Source organism: Microtus oregoni, unplaced genomic scaffold (genome assembly GCF_018167655.1).
Source record: "Microtus oregoni isolate MIOR12 unplaced genomic scaffold, Mior012 000009F_ref0000495, whole genome shotgun sequence".
NCBI classification, from domain to species: domain Eukaryota; kingdom Metazoa; phylum Chordata; class Mammalia; order Rodentia; family Cricetidae; genus Microtus; species Microtus oregoni.
The window spans coordinates 57,391,234-57,413,757 of NW_024543068.1; the positions used below are offsets into that span (position 1 = coordinate 57,391,234).

General features: G+C 38.0%; 2 protein-coding genes and 1 pseudogene across 2 annotated transcripts; all 3 read left to right on the top strand.

The window, feature by feature from the left end:
* Positions 1 to 412: 412 nt before the first annotated feature.
* Positions 413 to 1,336, top strand: LOC121452539 (annotated as a pseudogene).
* A 4,752-nt stretch (positions 1,337 to 6,088) lies between these two features.
* On the top strand, positions 6,089 to 7,057 carry LOC121452169 (olfactory receptor 10AG1-like). Its single transcript, XM_041658017.1, has one exon. The coding sequence runs from the start codon at positions 6,089 to 6,091 to the stop codon at positions 7,055 to 7,057; it is 969 nt and encodes a 322-aa protein (XP_041513951.1).
* A 14,136-nt stretch (positions 7,058 to 21,193) lies between these two features.
* Positions 21,194 to 22,162, top strand: LOC121452170 (olfactory receptor 10AG1-like). Its single transcript, XM_041658018.1, has one exon. The coding sequence runs from the start codon at positions 21,194 to 21,196 to the stop codon at positions 22,160 to 22,162; it is 969 nt and encodes a 322-aa protein (XP_041513952.1).
* Positions 22,163 to 22,524: the final 362 nt, after the last annotated feature.

Below are 22,524 nucleotides of genomic sequence, written 5' to 3' on the forward strand. Positions count from 1 at the left end.
GAAAGTTTTAAAGTTTTTAAAAGTCAGGAACTAGCTTAAACAAATTCTGAGGCTATGATATACCAAGGGAGGATAGAGAAATGTCCCTATAGTGTAACATGAAGATCAAGTATGTGCGTATTATCTTTGTGCTATGGCAAGTGAATAATATCATATGTCTGCATGGATTTCATTGGTATAATTAGAGTATATATCTAACGTGACAAATACATTCAGAAGACCTTATTGATAAAACTGGTTACATTTTGATTCATTCCTTCTATTTTCAGAGCACAGAAACTCCAACTGCAAGATTCAGAAAAATAGAAGTTATAAAGACCAAAGCATAAATACCTTCTTATTTGAAAAGAGGAAAATGAAATTCAACCTGGGGAACCTACAAAGAGGAAAGAAACTAAATATCATCGAAACAAATCTTACTCTACCTATGGAATTTGTTCTCTTGGGATTTTCTGATATTCCCAAATTGCACTGGTTTCTCTTTGGAATCTTCCTATCCATCTACATAATTATTCTGTTGGGAAATGGAATCATCATTCTAATCACAAGGGTTGAGCCCACTCTGCAAACCCCCAAGTAGTATTTTATCAGCAATTTTTCTTTCCTGGAAATCTGTTATGTATCTGTCACTCTTCCTAGGATGCTTATGGATCTTTTTACAATGAGAGGAAATATTTCTTTTTTTGCCTGTGCTACACAAATGTGCCTATTCCTTATACTGGGGGCCACAGAGTGCTTCCTCCTGGCTGTGATGGCCTATGATCGTTATGTGGCCATTTGCAACCCTCTACACTATCCTGTTGTCATGAGTCACACGGTGTGTACCCAACTAGTGGTTGGTTCCTGGATCATTGGGATTCCCATTCAGGTGGGGCAGACATATCAGATTCTGTCTCTTCCCTTCTGTGAATCTAACCAAATCAATCACTTCTTTTGTGACATACCTCCCTTGCTCAAATTGGCATGTGGAAACATCTTTGTGAATGAGATTGTGGTCTTTATATTTGCTGTCTTGATTGTCACTGTTCCCTTCATGTTGATCCTTGCATCTTACATCAGGATCATCTCAACCATTCTGAAATTGTCATCAAACACAGGAAGGACCAAAGCCTTTTCCACATGCTCTTCCCACCTTATAGTTGTGTTTTTATTCTATGGATCAGCTAGCATCACCTATTTAAAACCTAAGTCTAATAAGAATGAGGGGACAGACAAACACCTTTCTCTGTTTTACACCATTTTGACTCCAATGTTTAATCCCCTAATATACAGCCTGGGGAACAAAGATGTCACAGGGGCACTGAGAAAATTATTTTCCAGATTGGTAGCAGTGTGAGAAAAATAATGTCCGTTAAAATATTTTTATATATTTTATACATTTAATTAGAGCATAAATTCATTTTGTAAACAAATTAATGAAATGGTTTACTCTAAATGAACTCTATGTTTCATACTGATGTGCAAGCTCTTTAGCCATCTTCTGATGTTAAACATCAGTGTTTCTCCTTGCTTTATATGGATGTACAGAAGCTTGTAAGACAACTAGAGATGATTGTGCTTTGCCTACTGCAAAACATCACCAGTAAAATCTCTGTCCTTATGTTCTTCTGACTCTTTTTTCCTGTTTTTGGGACCTTTTTCCTCTACTGGTTTTCTACATCCGGTCTTGACAAAAGGGTATGTGGCTAGTCTCATTGTAGCTCTTTATGCAGTGTTACATTTATAGACACAGGAGGCCTTCTCTTTTCTGAGTGGAAAATGTTGAAGGGTGAATCTGGGTGAGAGAAGTGTGGAAGAGAGTGGGAAGACTGGAAGGGAGGATAAACTGTGATAAGGATGTGATATATGATGTAATAATAAAAATAAAACTACTTTTCCTTTGTTTTCCATACAGTTATTTACAGTTTATGCAATGTTCAAAATTACTAACAATATTTCATCATTAGGAAGTAGTTTTTCTATAAGTGGATACCTTTCTAACAAAGGAAAATACCCATGGTAGGGATCCAGAGAATAATAAATTATGCCAAAAGAAGTCACTGTTTGCATGAACATAGGAATAAAATAGGTAATCAGATTTCCTGAGAAACCGCCACACTGCTTTCCATAGTGGTTGCACAAGTTTGCATTCCCACCAGCAATGGATGAATATACCCCTTACTCCACATTCTCTCCAGCAAAAGGTATCATTGGTGTTTTTGATTTTAGCCATTCTGACAGGTGTAAGATGATATCTCAAATTGGTTTTGATTTGCATTTCCATGATCAATAAGGAGGTTTAGCATGCCCTTAAGTGTCTTTTGGCCATTTGAACTTCTGTTGAGAATTCTCTGTTCAGTTCAGTGCCCCATTTTTTTTAATTGGGTTAATTAGCATTTTAAAGTCTAGTTTCTTGAGTTCTTTATATATTTTGGAGATCAGACCTTTGTCTGTTGCGGGTTGGTGAAGATCTTCTCCCAGTCAGTGGGTTGCCTTTTTGTCTTAGTGACAGTGTCCTTTGCTTTACAGAAGCTTCTCAGTTTCAGGAGGTCCCATTTATTCAATGTTGCCCTTAATGTCTGTGCTGCTGGGGTTTTATTTAGGAAGTGGTCTCCTGTGCCTATATGTTGTAGAGTACTTCCCACTTTCTCTTCTATCAGGTTCAGTGTGTTCAGACTGATATTGAGCTGTCATTAGGTTTTATCCAAAATACTTAAAAAGTATAAAAACTCTAATTACTGTGCTAACCACTTTATTATGCTTTCTTCTGTCAGATTTTGTGTTTCTTAATAACTGCACACATAACAGAAAGACTAGTTCTAAAGCCCATGGGATTTTTTCCCTGATTTAATCAACTTATTAATATTTAAACTCCCTGAGTAGCAAGAAAAATTTTGTTTTGTTCAATTAAAAAGTAACATGGGAAAGATATTTCTTCCCAGAGAAACTGCAGTGTGTTTTTCACCAATATAATATATACCAATCTCTGACAAAAACAGAATCCAGAAGCACAGTTTAACTAATTTCTTCATCAGTTTCTGAAGTTTTAATTAATAAAGGTAAGAACGCTAACCTACTGTTACCCAAAGTGTTCCTGACTGTTAAGAGATAATATTAATGAAAAATTAATCTGTAAAAATTAACATATTTCTTTTGGGATTTAAAAAAATAATGTTTTTATTCCTCATCTTCAATATTATTCACATACCTTTTCAGAGAAATAGAATAATTGGTGAACTCTGATTGATATTAAATGTTACTTTTAATACCACAGCAACAGCTACAGTAACAGAAGTCAGTATTTCATAAAGAATGCCAGTTAAATAAAGATAAAGTTAATGAATTGAATATTCATAGAATTACCTGTAATGACTATTGGTTTTTTGCTTCTTACTGTAAATACTCATTTTTAAAGGTTCCCAAAAATGTTGTCCAATTGTGAGAAACATAAAAGTAGCCATGGTAAAACATTTGAAGAAATTCGTGCCAAGATTGTATTAAGGACACATGTCAGGGGTAGATTGCTTGGCATACATGAATCCCCGAGTTAGAGAAGAACCAAAAACACACAAAAAAGGAGAATGTAATAATGTCTTGAATCATACAATTTCATTCTCTTTTCCTTTCTATACAGTTTTAAATGTAGAAATTCATAAATGTGAGTACAATTATTTGTTCTTTAAACAGTGTAAAAGTGAAACCCCTTCATCTAAAACCTTTCAAGAAGAATCAGAGACGTTTAATAAATAAAAATAAAAGAATTCTAGAGATGTAGAGGGAATCTGTTTATGGTGTTTTCTTTTTCCTTAAAAAGCTCTAAACCTAGTTTAGTTCAATGCAGATATTTATTATATTGCATAAACAGTAAGCAAGGATGGATAAAAGTGTAAGAAGAAGCACATGAAGTTAAAAGAAAACAAGGCAGTGTACTCTATTTATGCTATTTTTAAGGAAGCGTTTTCTGAGAGAAATATTTGGCTAAACAAAGAAAACCTAATACTTCCTACTCTTCAACTGAATGAATAATTTTAACATCACTGTGCTTACAATAAGTCATATATTGAAATAAATGGTTGATCAAATGTTTTCATGAATTTATCGTGTGTAGAAAAATGAAAATTTTCTGTTATACATATGTGATTGTAGCATCATACCTTCATAATATGAACTGTTACCCACTAGTTTCTGTTCATGAAATTTTCAGTTAATTCATTTTACATCTTAATAATTGCTTTTAGTCCATTAATATTTAATATGAAAAACTTCAAAATGGAAAATAAATTATAACTTTCCATTCCCGTCATCTTCATATTTAAGACAAGCTTTCTTGTTTATATATATCTTTTAGGATTAACATCTTGGGACACCAACCACACATAAATCTTTAAATATTCCTGGTGGTCAGCCTCCTATTTGCTGTGATTTTATCTTTTCTCTTTGAATTAAAAATGATTAGTTTAGATATTAATCAACAAATGCTAAAAATAAATCATGTTGTGAGTGATTTCTCTAAGAGGAGGTGAAAATGCTATTCAATGTATTCATGCATGAAACTTCTGAAAGTATGACCAAATGCATATTTACATTTTCTTTCTCTGTCTCTCTGTTTCTGTTCCTGTCTCTCTCTTTCATTTTTTCTCTCTCTTTCTCTACACACACACACACACACACACACACACACACACACACACACGACACCAAGTGAAATTATAATGCATGCCTAAAGACAAAATGACAAATTATGATAAAATAAGAAATGCATGCATGTGAACCCTGACAAACTAAAACAATACAGTGGAAAGAATGAAACTCATGAGACTAAAAGGATAAGGATAACCAGTGACTATTTCAGTGATTTGGGATTATCACAATGGTCTGCAGTTGATACCCTTTATATAGCAGATCTACATTCAGATATAGAAATGCCCACCTTCCTTTAGCTTCTTTTGACCCTCAATGCCTATGAAACTTTTTTCTGTCTCAAGAGTTATTTGATACAGGACGACCACCCTTAACATTATTTTCTGCATCCTAAACTCACAATTGGATGCCACACCATACTTAAAATCTGAGTAAAACGTATAAATATTGATTTTTATGGACTTTACAATGAAATGTAAGCATGGGATTACATATTAATTATACCTCATTATACATAGTAGCTAGTTAATAATTATTTAGCAATGAATGACTTTGTGCTGAAATAAAGAAGTAAAGAAGATTTGAGAAAATAATATTTAGATAATAAATATGTCCTTGCCTAAATGTATAACAAATGTTTAGAGGATAGTTCCTCACGTAGAGCAACACAGGTTCACAACAGACAAAATCCAGCACTTAGAAACAGAAGGGACCATAAAGTCCCACCACTAAAGAAACAACTATTTGCAGTTGATACCTGGCAGAGAATGGAAAGTTTGTATTTTCTAATGGAATGTCACTGTGTCTACCTACAACTCACCATTCTCAGGATGATTGGCAAGACAAAACATCATGTTTTGTTTTAACTATGGTGGACTTTTGCTTTGTTTTGTATGAATATTATTGTCTTATTCTTTCTGTTATCTTTTTCATGGAGAGAGAGAGAGAGTAAGAGAGACAAAAAAAGAACATAAATTTGGATGGTAGGGAGGTGGGAAGTATCTGGAAGAATGAGGGCAAAAGCAGAATGAAAAACACATTACATGAAAAGATAATTTAAAATAACAAAATAAATTTTTATTAAACTAAATAAATCATTAAGTGTGATAATTACATATACAAAAATAAAATATTAGTTAAGAATAAAAATATAAACTTAAAGTTAAGAATAATTGCATAAAGGAGAATTAATTTGGAGTTCTGCCTCCTAGTAGATGAGAATTAAAAGTAGCATGTCTTATTGTATATTATAACTAATATATACATTAGCATCTAATCAAAAAGCAAAAGTGAAAATGAAAACAAAAATCCTTACAGATGTGTTTAGTAACCAATAACATAGTTTACCACATTTTTGAGAGCTTCTTCTCTGAGTTTCAGGCATTGAGTATGATACTGTTTACCTTGAAGATAAAGTTATAGACAACGCCAAAGAAATAACTGCATTTATCGTTGGATTTTCCCACAGATGGAATTCACAGACAACAAGCCAGAGGACAATGCTACTACAGTGACACAGTTTCTCTTTCTTGGGTTTTCTGAACTTCCCAAAATGCAGGGATTTCTGTTTGGGATGTTCTCCCTAATGTATGTAGTTATCTTAATAGGAAATAGCTTCATAATTGTCATAGTCCTAATTGACCCTTCACTAAAGAAGCCCATGTATTTTTTCCTGGCCAATTTTTCATTTCTGGAAATCTGTTACGTATCTGTCACCCTTCCTAGGATTCTGTACAATCTTTGGACTCAAGATAGAAGAATTTGTCTTCTGGCCTGTGCTCTTCAATTGTTTTTCTTTTTAATTCTGGCAGCTACTGAGTGTTTCCTGCTGGCTGTGATGTCCTATGACCATTATGTGGCCATCTGCAACCCTCTGCACTATCCGCTGGTCATGAACCCAACAAAGTGTACTCAGATGGCCATTGGCTCTTGGCTCGGTGGCATCCCAGTCCAGATAGGACAAACTTGTCAAGTATTCTCTTTACATTTCTGTCGATCTAATAGAATAGACCACTATTTTTGTGATATTCCAGCAATTCTGAAGCTTGCCTGTGGGGACATTTCAATGAATGAGTTTTCTGTCTATTTAGTGGTTGTGGGGTTTGTTGCTTCCCCTTTTATGCTGATACTTGCGTCTTATAGTAAAATCATTGCCACCATTCTGAAACTGCCAACAGCCACAGGACGGGCAAAAGCCTTCTCCACGTGTTCTTCCCATCTGGTGGTAGTGGTTTTGTTTTTTGGTTCAGGAATCATTAACTACTTTTGGCCAAAGTCGATTCATTCTCCAGTAACTGATAAGATACTCTCTCTGTTTTACACAATTGTGACCCCGATGTTCAACCCCCTGATGTACAGTCTTAGAAACAAGGATGTGACTGCAGCTCTAAGAAGAGTTTTACTTAAAATATCGAGCCAATGTTTTATGTACAAGTGAATTAGCAGCTTTTTCCACACTTATCAGAAATATTTCAACTATGTAGATTCCTTTTCACATGTTCGCTGTGTCTATGCTATCACATATATTTACTTTTTAAATTTAATATATTTTATTTAAAATATTTGTACATCATTTCCCATTTCCCTTTGCTTCTTCTAAACTCTCCCATGTCTCTTCCTCCAGTCCCTCACATGTTACATTTCTGTCTCAAAATGATGGACTTTTTTCTTTGATTATTATTTGTATGTCAATAGATAGATGGTGATAGACAGATACATAAGTACTTAAATTATAGGTGATAAGTACATAGGTAAAAAATATAGAAATACATAGATACATAAATGATCAATCATAGGTAGATATATTATAGATACATAGATGATAGATACATGATAGGTAGATAGCTGATAGATAGATAGATAGATAGATAGATAGATAGATAGATAGATGATAGATAGATGATAGATAGATAGATAGATAGATAGATAGATAGATAGATAGATAGTAGGTGATAGATAGATGATAGATGAGAGAGAGAGATAGATCGATGGTAGATTGATAGATGATAGTTAGCTAGCTAGCTAGATGACAGATATTTATAGACAGATATAAAGATATAAACAAATATTTTAATGCAAACTTTGTAGTCTTTCTGTGTTGTTTGAATGAATATGGTTATATGATTTCAGGGCAGTTACCCCCATCAAATAAACTTTTCTTTATAGCAAATGAAGACTATTAAAGAAAACCACAACTGGACATAACACAGACAAAATGGATTGTGAAGAGTCAAGCTCTTCAACTCAACTCCTGCTTCTAAGCTTGAGGAAGCATGACAGAAAAGGGGAGGTGAATCATAAGAAGCAGAAGACCAGGATTCCTGCTGTGACACTAAATATGGCTACCTTGAATAACAATAACAAAAGACATAATTTTCAAAATCTTTTAAACTATCCTAAACTGTTTTCTGCCATAAAATATACTATTTTAAATATCTTCATACATATAATTTTATCATATTTAAATTAGTGTGTACATCACATTTCCATAAATGTATTAAGTTAAAGGACTTGAACCTTTTTTAACCAAGATAATGATGATATGCTTAAAATTGAACAGTAGTGTTAGCTTACATATGTAGTCATGTTTTGATTTTGTTGCTGCTATTGTTGTTTCTATTATTTTATAGTTGCACTGAAAACCACCAAACAAGGCAAAAGTATGTCCATATTGCCAAAATAGAGATGCTAACCATAGAATCACATGTCATTGTCTTAAAGATGCAATAATTAATAAGAAAATGCCCGTAGATAAAAGTCATTTGAAAAACATCTCTATGACATGCTGATTTCAATTAGATTGAATAAATAGTAATTTAATTGGGTCATATGACAGCTTTCATTTTAGTTTTGGAATATCTTTCCTGCGGCTTCCATTTGCTGTAAAGAGAGTCAGATTGAAAAGGATTTGTAGCTACATTTACCTATAGATACGAAGATAAATTTAAAATGTAGTGAGATATAATGCTGATCTAGAAGTGTGGGCTCCTGGTGTGGTGGCTTCTCAGTCTAAGGATGTTATCTAGTTAGGGTTTTTATTGCTATGAAGAGACACCATGACCACAGAAACTTTTATAAAGGAACAAATAACATAGTTTTCATATTAAAGAACACACTCATCATTGTAGACATAGACTGATGAAATTCAGAAATACTCAAAAATATTCACAAAATAACTATAGTTGCAACCTTTTTTTTCTTACAAATCAATAAAGGAAGCAAGAAAAGTTTGGTTTATAATTTGTGCTGGTAGGCCATGAGCCTTGTGGTTAAATGTAAAATGCTAGAAATGGATTAAATTTAGATGTAAGAGTTAGCCAATAAGAATCTAGAGCTAATGGGCCAAGCAGTGATTTTAAATAATATGGTTTCTATGTGATTATTTCCGGTCCAAATGGCTGGAAAAACCAAGTGACCTCCTTACAACTTCACACACACACACACACACACACACACACACACACACACATACATATACATAGATGCATACATAAACATAAATATTCCTAAATACAACCTGCTCAATTTGTATCATGTGTTGATTGCCTCTGGGTGGGCTACTCAGTCTAGGGGTTGTAACCCACCTGGCAGTCAGTTATTCCAGGGTCACTTAGAGGCACCACCTGGAAGATAATGGGATAGGAAAGCAGAAGGAGGCTAAGCGAGAATTCCTGTCAAAGCCTCCATTTATTAGAGACGGGGTACAACTTTTATAGGGTAAAGAGTTAGGGGGTGGGCACAGGGGCCTGGGCTCTTGCCGCGTGGTTCACGTTGGTCATATGGTCCGAGTTGGTCACGTAGGCAGGAGGTTGTCTTCGGTCAGGTCACTGTAGGCCAAGAAGTCGCGAGTTGACACACCTAGATCCCTAGATAGTTTGGAATGTGGGGTGGGTTCCGCTAACAGATAGCTCTCCATTAACCGCCAATTTGGGTGTGGGGTAGGCTCTGTCAACAGAACGATTCCTAACACAATTAAGGGTGTGGGGTTCTCTGCAGACTCCCCAGGGTGATGGTTCCTGCAATGATTTTAGGAGGAAATTGGCTCCTGACAATCATGTTACTTGTTTGTATGTCTTCAAGACTGATCATTTGGTATTGAATAACCTACTGGTGTGCTCTTGTCTGGTAAATACAGAAGACTATTTCTTTTGCTCTTAGTAGTCTATAGTTGTCTTTAGTTGTTTGGAACAGTTAAAGCATTCTGAGCATTTCTCAGACAACCTTAGCATCTCTGTTGTTGTTATCCTCGTTAGTCAAACTTTAATTAGTCAAATTGGTGAGACATTATGTGTGCTGGGGGTGTAAGTGTTATAAAATTTTGGAAATGCCTTTTTTTTCTTTTTTTTAATTTTTTTTATTGAGAAAAGGAGAAAAGAAACATAAACAAAAAACAAGTTTCCACCTCCTCCCAGCCTCCCATTTCCCTCCCCCTCCTCCCACCCTTCTCCCCCTGCTCCCACCCTTCTACCCCTCCCCCCACTCCTCTCCCCCTCCTCTCCAGACCACAGAGCAGTCAGGGTTCCCTGACCTGTGGTAAGTCCTAGGTCCTCCCCCCTCTGTCCATATCTAGGAAGGTGAACATCCAAACTGGCTAGGCTCCCACAAAGCCAGCACATTAAGTAGGATCAAAACCCCGTGCCATTGTCCTTGGCGTCTCATCAGCTCTCATTGTTCGCCATGTTCAGAGAGTCCGGTTTTATCCCATGCTTTTTCGGTCACAGTCCAGCTGGCCTTGGTGAGCTCCCAGTAGATCAGCTCCACTGTCTCAGTGGGTGGGTGCACCCCTCGTGGTCCCGACTTCTTTGCTCATGTTCTCCCTCCTTCTGCTCCTCATTGGGACCTTGGGAACTCAGTTCAGTGCTCCAGTGTGGGTCTCTGTCTCTATCTCTATCCATCACCAGATGAAGGTTCTATGATGATATGCAAGATATTTGTCAGTATTGCTCTAGGATAGGGTCATTTCAGGTTCCCTATCCTCAGCTGCCCAAGGAACTAACTGGGAACCTCATCTTGGGCACTTGGGAGCCCCTCTAGGGTCAAGTCTCTTGCCCACCCTAAAGTGGCTCCCTTCACTAAGAATTGTGGTTCCGTGCTCCCCTATCCACCCTTCCTTTATCCCAATCCTCCTGTTTCCCCAAGTCCCCCCTCCTTCCCTTCCCTTTTCTCTCCCCATCACCCCTTACCCCCATCCCACCCCAACCCCAAGATCCCAATTTTCTCCCCAGCAATTTGGTCTACTTCCCTTAGCCAAGAGGATAACTATATGTTTTTCCTTGGGTTCACCTTCTTACTTAGCTTCTTTAGGTTCACCTATTGTAGACTCCGTCACCCTTATTTATGACTAGAAACCAATTATGAGCGAGTACATCCCATGTTCATCTTTTTGGGTCTGGGACACCTCACTCAGGATAGTGTTTTCTATTTCCATTCATTTGCATGCAAAATTCAAGAAGTCATTGTTTTTTACCACAGCATAGTACTCTAGTGTGTATATATTCCACACTTTCTTCACCCATTCTTCCATTGAAGGGCATCTAGGTTGTTTTCAGGTTCTGGCTATTACAAATAATACTGTTATGAACATAGTTGAACAAATGCTTTTGGAAATGACTTTTAATAATTATAAGTGCCATTTGCCTTGTTTACTTAAAATAAAAATCAATTTCTAGAATTCATGCCTTAATTGCTATTCATCGTTGTACAAAAGATGCAAATAGCATCAAAGTTTACTAAGGTAATAAGCAGAAAAAAGACATCAAACATGTTTATCACCAATAGGGTGTGATATAAACATATGGAAAAACAAAATGACTTACAGTAATACTAGTAAGTAAATATCTAAAATTTAACCACATTAATGCAAATTGTATTATTTAAAATTGGCAAACTAATACATAATCTTCCACCATTGGGAAAAATATCAGTTTGTAGCCTCAATGACAATACATAATTCTTTGTCAAAAATTCTCTATTCACAGTCTTAACTTTTTGTAAATACAGATTCTCACAGTCATTTAATATTTTCTTATATTTAATCTGTGAATGTGAGTTAATCTGTGTTAATACATTTTTTGTGGTTTTGATAAAAATTGTGCATATGAATTCATGGTTAAAAAGGGCTATCATTGATGGGGAACTCAAAGAATGAATAGTTGGATTTTTAGATTGTAACACCTGAATGCAATTATTGTTAAATCTTTAAAAATCTAGTCCATCAATGGCAGTCCAGAAAGCCAGTAAATTTAGAAGTCTATCTTCCCAGTGGCTGTAGATTTGCAACTAGATTTGATGTGTTATTGTTACTGGAAATTCTTTTTTTATATATACCTTCCTGGTTCAAATAGTTTATAATGGAACATGGATAGTTATATGAATTTATTTATTTATCAGATGAGAAAAATGTGCCCATACTTGGCAATATATTTTTGAATCAGATACATATATAAGACATAAAAATGTTGTTGGGTCTGTGGTGTCAAAAGGTACCTTTCCATTTACTCTTAGAAAGTGTACACTTTCATTCTTGTTCAACTGTCTTATTAAAATGAAGTTACACTTAGGTATGTGTCAGAAACCACTGATTTCAGAAAAATAAAATCATAGGTACGTTGGTCACAGCATTTTTTTTTGTCATCTAGCAGTCCCTTACCTCAATAAGTAAAAGAGAAGAAAATTTGATTCAGTCGTTGAGTGTTTCTTTTCCATCAAGAAGCCTAAGTTTCATTCTTCAGTGCTACAAAAAAATCATACCTACAAATTTAAAATATTTTCTTTGATAATATTTCTTAATAATAACAAAAACAAACATTCACACACACACAGACACACACACATATATTCAATTTGTATTCTTGTTGTACTAAAATTATGAATGACAGGAAAAGGGAGTTCTCTACAATTAGAAATTACCTTGAAAAAGTTGTTGTCCCCAGGGTAGAAAACATTCCTTTTTAAACAGAGTAGTATGCTATGTCAGGAGAATATATTTTGGAAGGTATTTGACCTCTGTTTCATATAAAGAAAAATTCTTGACTTTAGAAAAAGAAACCTCTTTATAATTTTACTATTGTATGTCAATAAATCAAGGTAAGAATAACAATTTACTTAATTCCAAACAGCAGAGACTATGTTTAACAGACAACAAATTTGTGTTTTTATATTTTTATATTCATAATATCAGCATTTGGATAAAATTACACAGAGTAATTAAAAGAAAAAATAAATCATTTATTTTGGTGATGCTTTAGAAACCATTTCTGCTGAGCTTCTCATGACTTTCCTGACATTTGGTGATACAAGATCCAAATAAACAGCAAATACAATCCTATGAGATATGAGAGAATAATACATTAAGGATTATGATTATCAACATAGTATGTGCTAAATTGTGTTACTTCATTATTTTATGTTAAGTATATGTTTAAATGTTTCAATAATATAAAATCCTATCAAAAATAGAGAATAAAAATACTCATTGAAGATCATTGAAATACCACCTGGTGGCAGATTGTTAAGATCTTACAGAAGTGAATCTGAAAATGTTATAGAAATATTAGCATATTTTCATTTGGTTCTACAGAATTTTGTCATTAGAAAACTCTTCAGAATTAAGAAAATTATATAAATTTTATATAATTTTTAATTTTTTAAATATAGTCACCAAAATGGGCTTAAATCAAAAATCACAGGCTTGTCTCAGTAGAGTCCATCTCTATTTTTATTTAAATTAATTTAAAGTTCAAAAGTTCATTAGTAAAACAATACAATCTATATTCTGACTTTTAATTAATACCACAATGTCTACATTAAAAAAAATCATTGTGAGTTTCTGGCCCACGGCGCCAGCCTGGGACGGGGAGCTCGGGGGTTTCTTGGCCCCCTGTCCTGCTTGGGCTCTCTGCTGCCTCTTTCTTCCTGGCCCACCCAGCTTCCGTCCAGAGCCCTCCCCACTTCGCCCCCACTGCCCTCTTTTGGCACGTGGCATCGCCCAGCGCAGCCTATCTGGGCGCTGGGTCCAAGTACCCGGGGCTCCCGGGCGGGCAGCAGTTCCTTTGTTTCTGTGGCCTGCCTGCACCAAGCGGGGTAGGCGCTTTGTCTGCGAGCTGCCCAACCAGCACGGAGGCCTGATCTTTCGGCGCCAGGAGACCCAGCATTGGGGTGAGTTTCTGGCCCACGGCGCCAGCCTGGGACGGGGAGCTCGGGGGTTTCTTGGCCCCCTGTCCTGCTTGGGCTCTCTGCAGGGCCTCTACTCCCCGGGTGCTGCCTCTTTCTTCCTGGCCCACCCAGCTTCCATCCAGAGCCCTCCCCACTTCGCCCCCACTGCCCTCTTTTGGCGCGTGGCATCGCCCAGCCCAGCCTATCTGGGCGCTGAGTCCGAGTACCCGGGGCTCCCGGGGGGCAGCAGTTCCTTTGTTTCTGTGGCCTGCCTGCACCAAGCGGGGTAGGCGCTTTGTCTGCGAGCTGCCCAACCAGCACGGAGGCCTGATCTTTCGGCGCCAGGAGACCCAGCATTGGGGTGAGTTTCTGGCCCACGGCGCCAGCCTGGGACGGGGAGCTCGGGGGTTTCTTGGCCCCCTGTCCTGCTTGGGCTCTCTGCAGGGCCTCTACTCCCCGGGTGCTGCCTCTTTCTTCCTGGCCCACCCAGCTTCCGTCCAGAGCCCTCCCCACTTCGCCCCCACTGCCCTCTTTTGGCGCGTGGCATCGCCCAGCCCAGCCTATCTGGGCGCTGAGTCCGAGTACCCGGGGCTCCCGGGGGGCAGCAGTTCCTTTGTTTCTGTGGCCTGCCTGCACCAAACGGGGTAGGCGCTTTGTCTGCGAGCTGCCCAACCAGCACGGAGGCCTGATCTTTCGGCGCCAGGAGACCCAGCATTGGGGTGAGTTTCTGGCCCACGGCGCCAGCCTGGGACGGGGAGCTCGGGGGTTTCTTGGCCCCCTGTCCTGCTTGGGCTCTCTGCAGGGCCTCTACTCCCCGGGTGCTGCCTCTTTCTTCCTGGCCCACCCAGCTTCCGTCCAGAGCCCTCCCCACTTCGCCCCCACTGCCCTCTTTAGGCGCGTGGCATCGCCCAGCCCAGCCTATCTGGGCGCTGGGTCCGAGTATCCGGGGCTCCCGGGCGGGCAGCAGTTCCTTTGTTTCTGTGGCCTGCCTGCACCAAGCGGGGTAGGCGCTTTGTCTGCGAGCTGCCCAACCAGCACGGAGGCCTGATCTTTCGGCGCCAGGAGACCCAGCATTGGGAGAGCCAACATTGGGGAGAGACAGCGTTTGGTAGGCAAGGAGACCTAATCCGGTAAAAGAAGATCCATAGGGAGCATTTGGAAGAAGAGATGGGCCGACGTCAAGGCAAGAATTCGCCCAACAAGCTGAAAAGCAACATGAAGCTACCAGAAACAAGCGACCCCACAACGGGAGGACAAGAACCCCTTAATCAAGAGGAAGGAGAAAAGATTGACTTCATGAAAGTGATTGACACCCTTAAACAGCATGTAAAAAACGCCCTTATAGAAATGGATGAGAAATATAACAGAAAGTTTGAAGAATTGAATAAATCAGTGAATGATACCCTAGAAAACCAAGGAAAAACAATCAAACAGATAATGGAAACAGTTCAAGACCTGAAAACTGAAATGGAGGCAAAGAAGAAAACACAAACAGAGGGCCGTCTGGACATGGAAAATCTAGGTAAACGAATAGAGACTACAGAAACAAGCATAACCAGCAGAATACAAGAGATAGAAGAAAGACTCTCGGATTCTGAAGATACCATAGAGAAAATAAACACACTGATCAAAGAAAACAGCAAGTCCAACAAACTCTCATCACAAAACATTCAGGAAATATGGGACACAATAAAGAGACCAAACCTAAGAATAATAGGAGTAGAAGAAGGAGAAGAAGGGCAGCTCAATGGTCCAGAAAATCTATTTAATAAAATTATAGAAGAAAACTTTCCCAACCTAAGGAAAGATTTTCCTATGAAGGTGCAAGAAGCATACAGAACACCGAATAGGCTGGATCAAAAAAAAACATCCCCTCGCCATATAATTATCAAAACACAAAGCATACAGAATAAGGAAAGAATATTAAGAGCTGCAAAGGAAAAAGGCCAAATTACTTATAAAGGTAAACCTATCAGACTTACACCTGACTTCTCCATGGAAACCATGAAAGCCAGAAGGTCCTGGATAGATGTACTGCAGAAACTGAGAGACCATGGGTGCAAGCCCAGATTACTATACCCAGCCAAGCTTTCATTCACTATAAATGGAGAAAATAAAATTTTCCAGGATAAAAACAAATTTAAACAATACGCAGCCACAAATCCAGCCTTACAGAAAGTAATTGAAGGAAAATCACTAACCAAGGAGTCCAACAATGACCACAATAACTCAGATATATAGAGACCCTTCACCAACACAAAACAAAGAAGTGAAACACACAAACTCTACGACTAAAAAAAAATGACCGGAGTTAACAACCACTGGTCATTAATATCACTTAATGTCAATGGACTCAACTCACCTATAAAAAGGCACAGGCTAAGAGATTGGATAAGAAAACAGGATCCAACATTCTGCTGTTTACAAGAAACACACCTCAACCACAAAGACAGGCACCTACTCAGAGTAAAGGGCTGGGAAAAGGCCTATCAAGCAAATGGACCTAAGAAACAGGCAGGTGTGGCCATACTAATCTCTAACAAAGTTGACTTTAAACTTAAATCAATCAGAAGAGATGGAGAGGGGCATTTTATACTCATAACAGGAACAGTTCATCAGGATGAAGTCTCAATCCTGAACATCTATGCCCCTAATATAAAAGCACCCACGTACATAAAAGAAACATTGCTAAAATTCAAGGCAGCCATCAAACCGCACACACTAATAGTAGGAGACTTCAACACTCCTCTCTCACCAATGGACAGGTCAATCAGACAGGAACCTAACAGAGAAATAAGAGAATTAGTGGAGGTAATGAATCAAATGGACTTAACAGACATCTATAGAACATTCCATCCAAATAGGAAAGAATATACCTTCTTCTCTGCAGCTCATGGAACCTTCTCGAAAATCGACCACATAGTCGGTAACAAAGCAAACATCCACAGTTACAAAAAAATATTAGTAACCACCTGTGTCTTATCAGATCACCATGGATTAAAGTTAGAATTCAACAACAATGCTACCCCCAGAAAGCATACAAAGTCATGGAAACTGAACAGTCAACTATTGAACCATAGCTGGATTAAGGAAGAAATAAAGAAAGAAATTAAAGTCTTCCTGGAATTCAATGAAAATAAAGAAACAACATACTCAAACTTATGGGACACTATGAAAGCAGTCCTAAGAGGAAAGTTCATAGCACTAAGTGCCCACTTAAAGAAAACAGAGAAAGCTCACATTGGAGACTTAACAGCCCACCTGAAAGCTCTAGAAAAAAAAGAAGCAGACTCACCTAGGAGGAGTAGAAGACTGGAAATAATCAAAATGAGGGCTGAAATCAACAAAATAGAAACACAGAAAACAATACAAAAAATCAATGAAACAAAAAGCTGGTTCCTGGAGAAAATCAACAAGATTGACAAACCACTATCCAAGCTAATCAAACGGCAGAGAGAGAATTTGCAAATTAATAAGATCAGAAATGAAAAGGGGGACATAACCACAGACACAGAGGAAATTCAGAGAATCATTAGATCTTACTACAAAAGCCTATATGCCACAAAATTGGAAAATGTAAAGGAAATGGATACTTTTTTAGATAAATATCATATACCAAAGTTAAATCAGGACCTGGTGAACAATCTAAATAGACCTGTTAGTCGCGAAGAATTAGAAGAGGTTATCAAAAACCTCCCTACCAAAAAAAGCCCAGGACCAGATGGTTTCAATGCGGAATTCTACCAGATCTTCCAAGAAGATCTAATACCTATACTCCTTAATGTATTCCACAAGATAGAAACAGAAGGGTCATTACCAAACTCCTTTTATGAAGCCACAATTACTCTGATACCAAAACCACTCAAAGACTCAACCAGGAAAGAGAACTACAGGCCAATCTCACTCATGAATATCGACGCAAAAATCCTCAACAAAATACTGGCAAATCGAATCCAAGAACACATCCGAAAAATTATCCATTATGATCAAGTAGGCTTCATTCCTGAGATGCAGGGCTGGTTCAACATACGAAAATCTATCAATGTAATCCAGCATATAAATAAACTGAAAGAAAAAAACCATATGATCATTTCATTAGATGCTGAAAAAGCATTTGACAAAATTCAACATCCATTTATGTTAAAAGTCTTGGAGAGATTAGGGATACAAGGGTCATACCTAAATATAATAAAAGCTATATACAGCAAGCCGACAGCTAACATCAAATTAAACGGAGAGAAACTCAAAGCCATCCCACTTAACTCAGGAACACGACAAGGCTGTCCACTCTCCCCATACCTCTTCAATATAGTGCTTGAAGTTCTAGCAATAGCAATAAGACAACATAATGGAATCAAGGGGATTCGAATTGGAAAGGAAGAAGTTAAACTTTCGTTATTTGCAGATGATATGATAGTGTACATAAGCGACCCCAAAAACTCCACCAAAGAACTCCTACAGCTGATAAACAGCTTTAGTAATGTGGCAGGATACAAGATCAACTCCAAAAAATCAGTCGCCCTCTTATTCACAAAGGATATGGAAGCAGAGAGGGAAATCAGAGAAGCTTCACCATTCACAATAGCCAAAAACAGCATAAAATATCTTGGGGTACATCTAACCAAGGAAGTGAAAGATCTATTTGACAAGAACTTTAAGGCATTGAAGAAAGAAATTGAAGAGGATACCAAAAAATGGATGGACCTCCCTTGCTCTTGGATTGGGAGGATCAACATAGTAAAAATGGCAATTCTACCAAAGGCTATTTATAGATTCAATGCAATCCCCATCAAGATCCCATCAAAATTCTTCACAGATCTGGAGAGGACAATAATCAACTTTATATGGAAAAACAAAAAACCCAGGATAGCCAAAACAATCCTATACAATAAAGGATCTTCTGGAGGCATTACCATCCCTGACTTCAAACTCTATTACAGAGCTACAGTAATGAAAACAGTGTGGTACTGGCATAAAAACAGAGAAGTCGACCAATGGAATCGTATAGAAGACCCGAATTTTATCCCACAAACCTATGAACACCTGATTTTCGATAAAGGAGCTAAAAGTATAAAATGGAAGAAAGAAAGCATCTTCAACAAATGGTGCTGGCACAACTGGATGTCATCTTGTAGAAGAATGAAAATAGACCCTTATCTATCACCGTGCACAAAACTCAAGTCCAAATGGATTAAAGACCTCAATATCAGCCCGAACACACTGAACCTGATAGAAGAGAAAGTGGGAAGTACCCTACAGGAGCTGGGCACAGGAGATCGCTTCCTATGTATAACCCCAGAAGCACAGACATTAAGGGCAACATTGAATAAATGGGACCTACTTAAACTGAGAAGCTTCTGTAAAGCAAAGGACATAGTCAATAAGACACAAAGGCAACCTACTGATTGGGAGAAGATCTTCACCAACCCCACAACAGACAAAGGTCTGATCTCCAAAATATATAGAGAACTCAAGAAACTAGACTTTAAAATGCTAATTAACCCAATTAAAAAATGGGGCACTGAACTGAACAGAGAATTCTCAGCAGAGGAAGTTCAAATGGCCAAAAGACACTTAAAGTCGTGCTCAACTTCCTTAGCAATCAGGGAAATGCAAATCAAAACAACTTTGAGATATCATCTTACACCTGTCAGAATGGCTAAAGTCAAAAACACCAAGGATAACCTTTGCTGGAGAGGCTGTGGAGGAACGGGTACCCTCATCCATTGCTGGTGGGAATGCCATCTTGTGCAACCACTGTGGAAGTCAGTGTTTCGGTTTCTCAGGAAATTCGGGATCAACTTACCCCTGGACCCAGCAATACCACTCCTGGGAATATACCCAAGAGATGCTCTATCATATGACAAAAGCATTTGTTCAACTATGTTCATAGCAGTATTATTTGTAATAGCCAGAACCTGGAAACAACCTAGATGCCCTTCAATGGAAGAATGGATGAAGAAAGTATGGAATATATACACGCTAGAGTACTACGCTGCGGTAAAAAACAATGACTTCTCGAATTTTGCAGGCAAATGGATGGAAATAGAAAACACTATCCTGAGTGAGGTGTCCCAGACCCAAAAAGATGAACATGGGATGTACTCGCTCATAATTGGTTTCTAGCCATAAATTAGGGCCACGGAGTCTACAATAGGTGAACCTAAAGAAGCTAAGTAAGAAGGTGAACCCAAGGAAAAACATATAGTTATCCTCTTGGAACCTTCATCTGGTGATGGATGGAGACAGAGACAGAGACCCACACTGGAGCACTGGACTGAGCTCCCAAGGTCCCAATGAGGAGCAGAAGGAGGGAGAACATGAGCAAAGAAGTCGGGACCACGAGGCGTGCACCCACCCACTGAGACAGTGGAGCTGATCTACTGGGAGCTCACCAAGGCCAGCTGGACTGTGACTGAAAAAGCATGGGATAAAGCCAGACTCTCTGAACATGGCGAACAATGAGGGCTGATGAGACGCCAAGGACAATGGCACGGGGTTTTGATCCTACTTAATGTGCTGGCTTTGTGGAAGCCTAGCCAGTTTGGATGTTCACCTTCCTAGATATGGACGGAGGGGGGAGGACCTAGGACTTGCCACAGGGCAGGGAACCTGGACTGCTCTGTGGACTGGAGAGGGAGGGGGAGAGGAGTGGGGGGAGGGGTAGAAGGGTGGGAGGAGGGGGAGAAGGGTGGGAGGAGGGGGAGGGAGATGGGAGGCTGGGAGGAGGTGGAAACTTGTTTTTTGTTTATGTTTTTTTTCTTCTTTTCTTAATAAAAAAATTATTAAAAAAAAAAAAAAAAAAAAAAAAAAACAAATGGCGCCCAGTGTGGGACTTGAATTTATGACTCTGAGATTAAGAGTTTCTTGCTCTAAAGCTCTATTGGCTCAGTAGACTAGTTAAACCATATGGAGAAACCACCACACTAATTCCCATCACAAGTACATGTTTATCCTCTCATAAGTAATTAATAAATGTTTCTTTTCGCAAAAAAAAAAAAAAATAAAATAAAATAACAAAATAAATTTTTATTAAACTAAATAAATCATTAAGTGTGATAATTACATATACAAAAATAAAATATTAGTTAAGAATAAAAATATAAACTTAAAGTTAAGAATAATTGCATAAAGGAGAATTAATTTGGAGTTCTGCCTCCTAGTAGATGAGAATTAAAAGTAGCATGTCTTATTGTATATTATAACTAATATATACATTAGCATCTAATCAAAAAGCAAAAGTGAAAATGAAAACAAAAATCCTTACAGATGTGTTTAGTAACCAATAACATAGTTTACCACATTTTTGAGAGCTTCTTCTCTGAGTTTCAGGCATTGAGTATGATACTGTTTACCTTGAAGATAAAGTTATAGACAACGCCAAAGAAATAACTGCATTTATCGTTGGATTTTCCCACAGATGGAATTCACAGACAACAAGCCAGAGGACAATGCTACTACAGTGACACAGTTTCTCTTTCTTGGGTTTTCTGAACTTCCCAAAATGCAGGGATTTCTGTTTGGGATGTTCTCCCTAATGTATGTAGTTATCTTAATAGGAAATAGCTTCATAATTGTCATAGTCCTAATTGACCCTTCACTAAAGAAGCCCATGTATTTTTTCCTGGCCAATTTTTCATTTCTGGAAATCTGTTACGTATCTGTCACCCTTCCTAGGATTCTGTACAATCTTTGGACTCAAGATAGAAGAATTTGTCTTCTGGCCTGTGCTCTTCAATTGTTTTTCTTTTTAATTCTGGCAGCTACTGAGTGTTTCCTGCTGGCTGTGATGTCCTATGACCATTATGTGGCCATCTGCAACCCTCTGCACTATCCGCTGGTCATGAACCCAACAAAGTGTACTCAGATGGCCATTGGCTCTTGGCTCGGTGGCATCCCAGTCCAGATAGGACAAACTTGTCAAGTATTCTCTTTACATTTCTGTCGATCTAATAGAATAGACCACTATTTTTGTGATATTCCAGCAATTCTGAAGCTTGCCTGTGGGGACATTTCAATGAATGAGTTTTCTGTCTATTTAGTGGTTGTGGGGTTTGTTGCTTCCCCTTTTATGCTGATACTTGCGTCTTATAGTAAAATCATTGCCACCATTCTGAAACTGCCAACAGCCACAGGACGGGCAAAAGCCTTCTCCACGTGTTCTTCCCATCTGGTGGTAGTGGTTTTGTTTTTTGGTTCAGGAATCATTAACTACTTTTGGCCAAAGTCGATTCATTCTCCAGTAACTGATAAGATACTCTCTCTGTTTTACACAATTGTGACCCCGATGTTCAACCCCCTGATGTACAGTCTTAGAAACAAGGATGTGACTGCAGCTCTAAGAAGAGTTTTACTTAAAATATCGAGCCAATGTTTTATGTACAAGTGAATTAGCAGCTTTTTCCACACTTATCAGAAATATTTCAACTATGTAGATTCCTTTTCACATGTTCGCTGTGTCTATGCTATCACATATATTTACTTTTTAAATTTAATATATTTTATTTAAAATATTTGTACATCATTTCCCATTTCCCTTTGCTTCTTCTAAACTCTCCCATGTCTCTTCCTCCAGTCCCTCACATGTTACATTTCTGTCTCAAAATGATGGACTTTTTTCTTTGATTATTATTTGTATGTCAATAGATAGATGGTGATAGACAGATACATAAGTACTTAAATTATAGGTGATAAGTACATAGGTAAAAAATATAGAAATACATAGATACATAAATGATCAATCATAGGTAG